This window comes from Nylanderia fulva, unplaced genomic scaffold (assembly GCF_048542155.1).
Source record: "Nylanderia fulva isolate GAGA-0341 unplaced genomic scaffold, ASM4854215v1 Scaffold20, whole genome shotgun sequence".
Taxonomy (NCBI): Eukaryota; Metazoa; Arthropoda; class Insecta; order Hymenoptera; family Formicidae; genus Nylanderia; species Nylanderia fulva.
Window position 1 is genome coordinate 1,980,088 of NW_028190264.1, and position 13,528 is coordinate 1,993,615.

Below are 13,528 nucleotides of genomic sequence, written 5' to 3' on the forward strand. Positions count from 1 at the left end.
CCTTTTCACGACCGCCCTACGGCGCCTTCGGAATAAGAGGAATCCCAGGCTAACTAAAACGAAGTGGCATCGTAAAATTAAAATTGCGCAGTAGGCTTGTATGCCAAAGTTAAGCGAAATCTTCGTCTTTACTTGAATTCTCCCTTCTGCTCTCTTACTGTCGACAATTCTCCGGAGATATGTTCCGGTAAGTAAAATAACAAGGATCTCTGCGGCTTTATTTCGAATATAAAACGGATCTAGAGTTTAGTTAATCATCAGATGGATTTAAACGGTAAAAAAAACAAATCGAGCTCTTTATTTCTTCCGACGAAACTACGCAGGTTTAATGCAAAACAATTTATATACGAATAAAAGATAAAGACAAATAAAATTCACAATATTTTTATCACTGAGATAGACTTTCAAAATTTTAGAATATTTCTAATAGTCACATACATATCAAAATATATATATATGAGATATTATATTTTTTCTATCACAATAAAATTCGTATATTATTTAAAAGAGATGCTAAAATGTATTTTTTTCCTCGCACAGACGTGTAGCCAACGTTTTAAAAAATTCCAGCATATTTATTGCCTATTTTGATTCGAAAGGTAGTTTCAAAATTCTCAAAGAAAAATAAGAGTGATGGTACACTCACCTTTCTGGCAACCTTGACGACGAGAATGGTACAAGCGGCGTGCAACGCCACGTTCACCAGATGATAGCCCCAGGGTTCAAGACCACCTAGAGAATGATTCAGACGAAAAGTGGCCACGCAAAGCGGTCGATAACTGCCGTGCGAACCGCGTTCCGTCAGCGGTGTTCCCCAAAAATCATTCTCGAGCAATCGATACCACGGTGTGCTCGCTAGCAGGTCAGGATTCGTCAAGATCGCTCTTCTGCAACAGAGAAATAAAAGCTCACATTATATATCAGTATGACAAAACATGCAAGTTTTTTTATATTTATGTGTTTGTGGAAATTATGATTTTTTAATATAAATATACGTACACAATTTTATTTCCGTATCAAATTGTTAACCATAAGTAGTTTGAAATTATTTTAATCGCACACAGATTGAGGTTGCAAAAAAATATAATAAAAATCATATAATTATTTAAAAAATATGTATATATTTATAATTATACAATTAAATTATAATACGATAAGAAATTAAATTTATAAAAAAAAAATATATATATATATATAAAGTTGATTAAATAATCAATTCCTAATAGCAAAATATCTTTCTAAATATTAAATGACAATGACAATTTGTACAAACCAATGTTTGCGTTTATACGACATGTATCCGGATTTGGTACGAAAACAATAAAGCTAGTTATGGAAAATAAAATGGCAAAAATCAATTTTTTGATATGCCACGATTCGCATGTAACTTAATCAATGTATATGATGTACTAATACAACTCGTACCGGATTACAACAGCAAAACATGTTAAAAACCACGATGTATTATTATACCTAACGCAATTCAATCTGCGGTTAAAATAAAATAAGCCGTTTCAATTTGCCTACGCCGTGCAATTTAATACGGGACTTGCAACATTTCGGTCAGTTCATCGCGTTAACCGCATCAACCGAAGTTCTCGGGCCGAATGCCAGCGACAAATCATTTGGGATGGCATTTAATAAACCATTTTTATCTTGCGTTCGTAAATTAATTACTCGCGGCGCGAACAAACCATCTACATGCACGTATTAGTTGGCAGAAACAATTTTCGCGCTCGTTATCGTCCGGTCATTCCCTATTAGTGTGTAAATATCATTGCTTCGACGCATTCGGATCTCGTTCGAGAGTTTTACTTCCGAAAAATAAAATTGGGAATTAATAAAGAGTATTTGTTTGACAGAAAATATTTGATAAAATCTCTATTATATCACAGAAAATATTTCCATATAAACCATTACATTTAAATGGAGATTTACAAAAACACAAAAATTATACCATCGTATAAGCATTATAAATTGGAAAAATTCAAAAATTGCGATATCGAGATATTTTATATATACGAGAATTTTTTTTGAAATCAAGATAAAATTGTGAAAAAAATATTCTCTCTCTTCTGGGTGTACGTCTTATCTAGGATTTCAAAGTTTGAATTTATTTTACGAAATAAATGGAAGTCGCGAATAATACAACTAGTTAAATGCGCCACTTCTTATACGAGAATACTCGTTATTATCGTCTGCTTCGCCGGCGAAGCAATCGTACGCCAAGATCACTTACACAGGTCGTAGTGTGTTAGCCTACGAAAATGGTTACGATGGCGATAGTGCTCTGCTGAAACGGCCTTATCGCCCGGTCTTATATCGTCGCTCGCACATTCACGGGTACATATGTATATTTCTACGTGTAATAACTGCAAAGTGTATTTCGAGCACTTCATGAACTTAAGAGTCGCTGGTCGTCCACGAAGAAGGTGCTGAAACGACAACGACGTAGTTGCACGAGGATCGGAATGGCGCCGTTTGCTTGGCGCATTTTTGTCTCTTTATTGAGGCCTTAAATGGAAGAAGCTATATAGAGAGCTGCTCTCCAGGTTCATTCGATAATTTAAAAACTTTCCTCTCATCAACGATTTTTATATCTTCACGTTGAATTCACGTCAAGTACCGATTTAAAACACGGAATGTGTGAACAATAAATAATACGTGTAAAGAAACAGGATAATGTTTCACTCAACTACGCGCGTAAAAAACAATTGTACAAAGTTAATAATATAAAATATACGTTTTTTAATGTTTTGATTTATACATATGCATTATAAAATGAAAGTGGGAGCCGTTTATCGATGTAATTCTTTTTCATCGTAGTAACAATGTGTTTTATAATAAAAGCATATTTTTTTACATCAGTTAATAAAGTTATCCAATCGAATCATAGACTGGTGATTATCGAATTAGTTTACAAAACTATTATCATGCCGCGTAAAATGGTATTGTTATCTTTTTCCTGGTTTACATTTTCAATTATCGTATTGTTATGAATAAAACATAAAAGCGCAATGCAGAGGTAATTATATTACTCTAGGAAACTAAACGTTGCGACTGCATATAATGTACGTATTTTCATGGAATAAAAATGTAATAATTATGTATAATAAAAATATAATATATTTTTATAATGCTATCTTTTTAGAATTATCTGTAAACTTTAATACTAAAAAGAAAGAAAGAAAAAAAAATCACCGAAATTGATACGCAAAGAAAGCAATTACTGCGACTGCGCTTTTACCTTAAGAAATTCTTTCTTATCTTCACGAAAGAACATAATTGAATCCTTACACGACTAAATCCGTTTGTTTTCTCAAAGAAAGGAGGAAGATTACCGCAACAATAATGTGTACAAGTGTTTCGTGCCGCCTTCGCGAAATGAATAAAGCTAAACGATAACATTTTACGCGGCTAAATCTATTTCCACCTTTAAACAGCGTGTTGAAGGAAACTTTCGGTCATTTGGAGTCATTTCAATTGCTTCTCGACAATTTGTATCGTGCACGTTTCGCGAATTATGAACGTAATACGTTATATAATCTATTATTCTCGCCTCTACTTTCATTCAATTAACGCGGTTCTATGTTGGACGCGCTGTAAAAAGATTTGTAAAAAGTACGTCACGACTCGTTACGCCTCGTCGAACTTTTTCTTCGTCGGATCGTATAGACGATCCTTTGCCTCGGGCGAAAAGGCGTTCTAATCGACGGCTGATCAATATTCATGGGTATCGATGAACTCGATGTTTCGGTTCGTCTCCGGATCCTGATATCAAAGGTTACATTCTCGGTGAATATCTACATCGTCGAGAAAAGGATTTCGTTGACTTTGCATCGTATAATGTTTAACATTGCAACAAACTCAAAATTTGCCTTCATTTAATACGTTCTTAATAATATTTTTTATCGTCTTGACGATAAAAGATATTTAACCTATCATATATAATTTTTTTTTAATTCTCACAAAAAATCATTTCACAAAAGTGTTGCAACTGTTATCTTGAAAAGTTAATAAAATAACGCATATAAATAAAATTTTTATTTGATATTGTATTTATTTTATGTAGAGCAATAATTTTTTCAAGAATCTTTCTTTATCGTTTTTATCTCATTTTTCTTTCATATTCAAGCGCAATATTTCCATATATTTAATTGTAATATTATGATATTAATTATGTTTGAATAATTCATAAATATCTGAAGCTTACACACATGGAAATACAATATTACTATTAGTATAATTATATGAATTGCATATTTTAAAATTTTCTACGATACTTTATTTATTCGCAATTAGAGAAAATTATAATCATCAAAATTACGTCAAATTATCGAAATACGTGACAAATAAATAATAAATGATTAAAATAGAATGTTTCTTTTATAATTAGCGAGAAAATGAGTAAATTATTGGAATTTTGAAATGCAAACTATTCAAATATTATAATTCGAGGATGCATATTTAAAAGTACACACTTTTCTTATTAATCTGAATAAATTTCGCGCCGAGTTCGCACAAAAATCTCGGTACAATTCGGGACGTCGCGTAAAACGCGCGACACCAAATTACTTTCTTGTTAGCCGCTCTCGCACAATTCCCGCCATTTTCCCGAATAATTTGTTATGCCGGAATGAGTTTGTCCGTAAAGTTGTGCTCGTCCTCGAGCGCGAGTAATCGAGATTGCGCGTCCTCGACGCTTTTTCGCGGAGCTTTCGTTCGCCATTCGTTCGCTCGCCCGTGCCGATTGGCTCGCGTGTAATGAAAATTTGTAAAATCTCCCGGCGAGAGGCGCGAACGACGACTGGCGGAGGGAGGGAAAAGCCATCAATTAATCCCCATTCATGCCGATTGCAGCATTCTGAAAATTCGCGCCGAGTGTCGTCGCATCCGCCTCGTTTAGGAGTTATTTTTCTGTCGCGGCGCTCGCCGATTTTCCGCCTCGCTTAAACGAGAAACGCTCAAGTAAGTCGCTCCTTTTCACTCACGCATCCTCGCAATTGAATTCGGGAGTAATCTCCGTCTTGAATCTTGAATTTCGACATATAGTTGCTCGAGTGACGTACGCAAAGAGAAGTGAGCGAAAAATGGGACAGAAAAAAAATTCGGGATATATCCTTCTAAAAATAAAAAAAATAATGCTTATATATTATGTTAATGTATTATCATTTATCGTGTGTTTGATAGTCTAATATGCGGCAGCTGACAAAAATTTACGAATTGAAGAAAAGTCACGTTAGATATGAAATTTAATTTGAAAATTCTGTATGACATTTTATTATCTTACTTTACTCGACTACTTTTGATTAGACTTTAATTTTTAATTTTTCATCCTTCATCTGTAAGATTTGCGAGATGACGCGGCGAAGTTAATACATCGCATACCGTACCGGAACGAAACGAGAAAATCAACGTCGAAATTTAATCTCGATAATGAACGTCGTGGTCGCACCGACACGCGCGTGTTTAATGGCGCGTGTAGATGTACGAGATACATCCGACAATTTAGAGATCGATCACTCTGTCATCACGGCGGGTTTGCACGTGGTTGATTTCAGCCGGGCGGGGTATATTTGCATGAAGAATTATTTCTTTGAAATTCGCGCAAGAAATAAAAACGCCGTACAAGAGTTCACGATAACGCGCGTGTCGTTAATGAAACTCGAGCGCACGAAGGGATCACAATATTTTTCTATCATAAAGTTCAACTTTTGCGCGAAGTACGTAATTGTTCGAGCATATTCGTACTCTTTACACCACGGACTTATACTACTTTTCTGCGAATGTTCGAATATCTTTTTTACACTCGAGTTTAAATTCCAAATTATTATATCTCTGTTAAGAGGATCCTAAACGTCCTTGAGAAATCTGTTAATTCTTTCCTGTTTGTGATAATTATGATAAACCTTTTTACTGTACAAATTAAAGTAAGATTTATAGTTTATCTAACATTTTGTCAATAAAACAGGAAAAAAACAACAGACTTCTCAAGAACGTTCAGAATCCTCTTGAAGATGATAAAATGGATAATTACAAAGTTAAAAAAAAAAAAAGGACGACTCCTTTCCAAAGCGAAGAATATCATGAAAATATCTCATTCCGATAATCCCGAAAAAACGACGTGACGTATTCTTCACGTGTCGCGTATGACAGATGTAAACGTTCGCGGGTCGACGAAGCCATTAGGAACGCGAGTGTATTTTTGTTGACGCACGTGCACACCCACACACATCCAGCCGCACTTATGACAACGCGAGCGTGACGTTAATGAAGCTCGTCCTGCGACCTGCGAAGAAACGGCGCGACGTAAATGGATTCGGAAGTGGAGCCGGGGTGGCTCGCGTTCTTTCAGCTTTTTCGCTCTGCCTCTCCCAGCATAGTCGAGTCACTTAATACTCGTCCGACCCCTTTAAGCCTCATCGACTTACGTAAGACGACGCCGATTCAATTTTACGCCCTCCTTCTCGCGCGAATCGGAAAGCGCTTAACGACCGCGGTCAAATTAGAATTATTGGGCACCCCCAAGCGCGCAGAAATGAATTAATAAATTACGAGGGAGCCAGGTTGACTCTCCCTTTCCCAACCCAGCCCCGAGGAGAGGCATAGATAGCGCGCGCGCGACCGCGATATTAAAATCGACGGATGATTAATCTCCGCCCGTGGTTTCGTCCGGTTCGCATACAGTGCCGGCGCTATGAAAGAGCGGAAGAATGGCGGAAGTGCGATAGAGAGTGGAGCGCGAGAACGAGGAAGGCGCGACAGAGAGCGAGTAATAAGGAAGAACGAGGAGGGAAGATGCCCTATCGATTACATCTAGCTTCTATGGCAAATCGATGTTTAAGAGAGGGAAATACGAGAATGACTGAATAAAATGCAATATTGATCGAATAATGCGGGTGTTGCATTAGATGATATTGCGTGATGCATTTCCTATACCTGTATATGCAATCGATTCTTCTATTACCTTTCTAACATTCAGACCGATTTACCACTGTCGCCTTGATATAGAATACCTTAGTCGATCAATTTGTTTTATTTATATAGTTTCTAGTTTCAAAGTTTTCTTGAAAGAGTTCAAATAATGTATGCATCTATTCTCGAAAATTCATTCAATTTCTTAATTTCTTTTATTAGAAAAAAGTTTTAAATAATATATATATATATATATATATATATATATATATATATAAATATATGTAATAATATATATTATATATAATTATTACATTCCAAGAATATATATCAAATATTATTGAAATAAATGTTAAAAAAGCAAGTTAATAAAAATTAATAAAATAAATACGCATTGCAAAAAGACGTAACGGTGTAAAGGAGCAGATTGAAAATATTATTATACTTGTAAAAATATGTATTATATAGCTATTGTGTCTCGAAAAGAAATGCGAATGGAGTCGCTCGCGTCTCATGAATGATAATAAAGCGATTGCGCATATAAGTCAGCACATTATATGTCACAGAAAAATGCCAAATTTTTTCCGTACGGTTCATTAAGACATGTTGTTAGATATCAATGTTTTATATTTAGATGACTTATATTGTGATACATGTGACTATCGTTGTTCGATGTACGTGTATGTGAGAGAACGCGTCCTTGCTTACGTCCTTGTGTTTTGCTCAAAGGAATGTTAAAGTGACCTAATAGAGTATGTTCCCTCTGTTTCACCCCAAAAAAAGACATTAAGAAGGGAAAAAGGACCGATGCGCAAACAGAGAGACGAAAAGCTTATTATTAAATTGACTTTCGTACGTTAAAGAAAACGTGTATAAAAAAAAATAGAAATTCTTCTATCTACTTTTATATCTTATTTCAACAAAAAATTCGTATATATACATAATAAAACTAGTATTCCTTACATATATTTAATATTAAACGCGGTTTTAGCGTCGCATGATTCGTCTTATATGTATTTTCAGTCCTGTAGTTATGTTTCATCTTACTATTTTATTGCCGCGTTTTATGATTATAAAATTTTAAAAACGCATCAGCAACTTCATCTCGATAGCTCGTGATATTATATGAGTTGAGTTAATGCTGACATGTCTACGCACTACACGTAACGTCATTTCAACATGACATCAAATATTCTTATACAGACCTCAAATAGAGCAATATACACTATCACAGAACTGGACTGCTGCCTTTAAAATTCGTATATAAATATTTAATAGTGACATTACACATTAATACGCAATACATTTTATAAGATGCGATCTTGATATCGTCTTAAGAAACGAAGAATCGAATCTCTAATATTTTTGCAAAATATAGCGCACTGTTGTTAATACGCAATCATTATTATTATTCATGATATGCGATTCGAGCAAGAAAATAGCAGTCATATCTTTTTGTGCACATCGCTCTTGAAATACAATCGTGATAAGCACTAAGCATTTTTTAAAATAATACATATTCTTTAATTCTGCTTCTTCATTAATAGATAATTAATTATCAATTAAATATCAATTTTAAAGAAACAAATAAAAATGTAATTGCGCGTGATTATTTTTTGATATATTAATGTAACTTTCTTTGAACATTATTTTAAATACACAATTAAAATATATTTTTATTTACGTTTTACATATCAACATTGTGTGCAACTCTGCCATTGCTTATGGTACATCGTAATAATGAATAATAAATTCTTTTTTTATTATATTATTACAACAGAATTATTGCAAAATATGATATCGTTATTTTTAAAATAATAGCATAATTCTATTAATCAATCGAAGAAGCAGCAGTTCGAATTTAATAACAATAACAGAACGGTTGAACGGGTCACATGAAAATTAAGAAATAAGAACGAAAGGGGAGAGAGAGAAATAAAAACAGAGATCGAAAAATATTTGTTTCATAACATGTGAATAGTGTAACGGTTATTATGAGAGAGAAAACTTTTATATTCCTATCTTTTTACATTACGACGAGCAGTGAGAAAATCGATTATGCGCCATCGCGCGAACCCGGGGTATTATCGCAAATGGAAATTTTTTGCAACGTGGTGAAAACCTCACCCAGGCCGTGCGATCTCGTAAACTTCTGCCTCGCGATCATTTCCATTCCCGCGTTGGAACGCGCATTTCGATTCGGCCGTTCGAATGAGAGTTTCGTTAATCCTCCGATAAATAAAAATTCGTATTGATTAGACGAACTGCGGCGGAAGTAAAATGATGACGTTCGTTGAGAGCTTTAAATATTAAAGTTTTAAATGTACAGATTTTTCCCTGATTTTTGTTTCGACGCTCGTATTATGCTTCGCGTATCAAAAATGACTTCCTCCACAATGCAGTAAACGGCATTTGTAAACGGGGTTTTTTGCTTTGTACTCGTCTCTGCGTTTTCTCGCGGGCTACACGATATATATCACGTGATTCGTGTCGAATTTATAATCGTTGCGATTCTTTTGTCACGCGATATTACAAAGACCACTGTCGGCAGGTGGAACGCACGTCATCGGAGTAGTCGTCAGTAAACGTTTTACAACTTCTACAGCTTCTGTGTTTACCTCCGATATCTGACAAGCTTTGAATTTCACAGGAAAACTGTGTGAATTTTATACTAGACGTAGAAAAATATCACGAAACCTGTTAAATCACAATTGTAGTGATATTTCAATATTTTCGCCAGAGAGAGAGAGATAGAGAAATCATTAAATACGTAAATATCGAAATTATAATTATCCAGAGCGTCGCTATATAATCCAAACTTGATTTGCTGCAATATACAGCTTATGACGTTAAAGTCCCAGCGCAGAGATATGCTCGATACAATCAATCGTGATCGAATTTCGTAGCGCGATTTCCCTATTGCGCGATAAGGTGGTCTCCATTGCCGCTCGACTGATAGAAATTCACACCGATGAACGCGACGCGATACGGTGCCGCATCTTCGGCGAGAGCTGGTTGCACGATCCCAGGGGATGATGCGGTGCGTGGCAATTTGCAGACTATCCTCTCTCTCTCGTTATCATTCCTTATCTCTCGCTAACCACCGAGCGCTTTCTCCACTTTCCACAGATCTTATACAAATAACGAAAGAACACGCGAAAAAATGGGAATGCAAACAATTAAAAGAGAAGATAACATATGTATAAATAAATATAAAGACAAGTATACCGATAAAAATTTGTTCCGTCTTAGGAATCTCTTCAGAATGTGTGAGAGATATTTAGTGTGAAATAAAACGATCTCAAAATTAATCTTTGGATTGCAATAAAATAGTCTTGCAGCAAAGATAATGAAATAACAAGGCTTAAATATATACTCAGATATTAATATTTTTATTGTGACAAATATTAATCAGAGAAACACTCTCTTATAAAATTCTTCCAGTACTATATATTCTCCCACGATTACCATAATTTTCAGTAAATTTTAAGAGAAAATTCTCTCTGTGTAAATATAAAGAAAGACAAATATACCGAAAAAATGTGTTCCGATTTGAGAATAAATCTCTCTGGAATGTGAGAGATATTACATGTTAAATAATGATCAAAATTAATCTTTTAATTGCAATAGTCTTGCAGCAAAGATAATGAAATAACAGAGCTCAAATATGTACACAGAGAGAATTTTGTTTTAGAATTTATTCTGAAAATCATGATAATCGTGAGATAATATGATATTAGCAAAATTTTATAAGAGTTTCTCTGATTAATATTTATCATAATAAAAAATATTAATATGTACATAATAAAATTAATCGAACATATTTCATATCTTAATGTAATAGATATTAATATTTTTATTGTGACAAATATTAATCAGAGAAACACTCTCTTATAAAATTCTTCCAGTACTATATATTCTCCCACGATTACCATGATTTTCAGTAAATTTTAAGAGAAAATTTTCTCTGTGTAAATATAAAGAAAGACAAATATACCGAAAAAATTTGTTCCGATTTAAGAATAAATCTCTCTGGAATGTGAGAGATATTACATGTTAAATAATGATCAAAATTAATCTTTTAATTGCAATAGTCTTGCAACAAAGATAGTAAAATAACATGGCTCAAATATATATACACGAAAAGAATTTTCTCTTACAATTTATCCTGAAAATCATGGTAATCATGATAATCATGAGACAATATAATATTGGAAGAATTTTATAAGAATTTCTCTGATTAATATTTATCACAATAAAAAATAGTAATATGTACATAGTAAAATTAATCGAACATATTTTATATTCTATTGTGGTAGATATTAATATTTTTATTGTGGTAAATATTAATCAGAGAAACTCTTATAAAATTCTTCCAACATATTGTCACACGATTAGCATAATTTTTAAGGTAAATTCTAAGAAAAAATTCTCTCTGCGTAAATATAAAAAAAATAAATACACTGATAAAGATTTGTTCCGGTTGTTAAATAATGATCAAAATTAATCTTTTGATTACAATAAAATAGTCTTGCAGCAAAAATAGTAAAATAACAATGCTCAAATATATATATATATATATATATATTTAACAATCAATATTATTAATTGATTCGAAAGTACGTGGATAAATATCTATATTTGTACGCGGTGTCTAACTTTATGTATACAGATATTTTAAACTAGGTAAAGTACTTTTTAAATATTCAAATATTTGCATATTTTTAATTAAAAAGTAGAAAAAGTTTAAAAATTTTAATAAATAACACGACACGTTATAATGTAGATATTTATCCGTGTATTTTCGAGTCGATTTATATTATATGCATTATTGTGCATACATATGTGTATATTATTTGCATTATTCACTCGTATTATTCGCACATTTTATATATTCTGGTTGACATTTACGTTTGAAAGTATCGATAAATGCAAGCGACATAAAATATATAGCGAGAAGACGCAGGAGAAGTATGGCGCCAATACGCGACAATTGGTTAGAGATATTAACTGTGTTTGTAGACTCGAGGAATTTCATATATAAGAAACAAATACACAGTCATTAATATGCATTACATAATGCACTCACCTGTCGGCGACGAGGCACGACTGCACGAAGACGCCAGAAGAAACTGTAACGCACAATTTGCAACGATAATTCACGTACCACACAGACTCCGGACCGCGTCACTTATGTTACATTCCCGCGTTCTTCTATGTCATAGCGCTCGCGGTCACGTGACCGCGGGCGCGCGAAGTAGAGTAGAAGAACGCGCGAACGTACGCGTAAGTGACGCGGTCGGGAGTGCGGTGCGTGAATTATCGTTGCGAATTATTGTGCGTCGGAGTTTCTGCTGGTGTCCTCGTGCAATTGTGCCTTGTCCCCGATGAGTGAGTACATCATGCAATGCATACTAATGATTGTGTATTTGTTTCTCATGGAATTCGCGAGTCGATGAACTTGTTGATATTTCTAACCAATTGTCGCGAAATGGCGCCATATTTTTTCCGCATACATTCCTTGTTCATGTATCTTTCATGTCGCTATATTAATTAATTATTATTTATGACTACTTTTAAACGCTAATGTCAATCAGAATATATGAAACGCATGGATAAATGCAAATAAATGCTAGAAATGTTATTGCTTCTATCACTCGTTCAGTTTTCGTTCGGAAAACGATTATTCATGAGGTTTTTTCGAGAGAACGCGAGAAAATAAATCGCGCGAATAATATTTTCACATGCAGTAATGAGAGAGAATATTTATACTGATATATTCTATAATTTTAACGAGTGAATATGTCGAAGAGAGGTGTTTGACACAGAGAATTCTTATTGTACACGCATACTTATCGTAACATAAGTGAAAGGGATCCACATATGTATGAGCATGTGTGTGTGTGTCGATATATACAGATATTATTATTATTATTATTATTGATACTTCGCGATGTGGCGGACTAGTATTTCCTTGAAAAACAACCTATGTAGCTCCATCTGAAAGATCAGTGTAGAAATCGATAGAGGCGAGATGGATGGATAGAAAAAAGGCATTGACGTTACCGCGAGAAGAAAGATAGAAAGGCGGAAAACGAGGGAAAACCGGAAAAGCGGCAGAAAGATGAGAGAAGAGAGAAGGGTAAGACCCGAGACGGAGGGTAAGAGCACGTAGCTCGACGATGCTACATTATGTCAGGCATTTCCCGGAAGATAGTCTCGGGAGCGAGAACCGCGAAGATGTCGGTAAGAGATGAAGGGTAAAGAGGAAGGGGGAGTTCCGGGGGGATGCGAGCGCGGGGGAGGGCAAATAAATACCTGACTAAATCGTCCGGAAAACTCATTCCATCCTTCGGGCGTCTCTTACGGGAAAGCGCGCCTTCATCCGCAGCATCGTCGACGCGCTCGAGCGAATCCGTACTGTTCTATTCCGCGAATTTTCCTCCGTGCGATTTCGCGTGCGGAACGGGCGCACACGAGGAATCACGATCCGGCGAAATGGTGACGAGCGCCGAAAATATAATACGGGAACGGGATTTTCTCGGCGTTCATTTTCTCATATATCTCACGAGATGGATTTTAATTGACGTCGCGTATCTTACATCTCTCATCT

The 13,528-nt window shown here is 34.8% G+C and overlaps 1 protein-coding gene across 3 annotated transcripts in view; it reads right to left on the reverse strand.

The window, feature by feature from the left end:
* Positions 1 to 13,528, reverse strand: part of Tmtc2 (Transmembrane O-mannosyltransferase targeting cadherins 2) — a 327,382-nt gene that overhangs the window by 111,229 nt on the left and 202,625 nt on the right. For all 3 annotated transcript variants that reach the window (XM_085482261.1, XM_029319785.2, XM_085482262.1), the window contains one exon: positions 647 to 887. In XM_085482261.1, the coding sequence (XP_085338387.1) occupies positions 647 to 887 (241 nt within the window). The remainder of the gene's footprint in view (positions 1 to 646; positions 888 to 13,528) is intronic.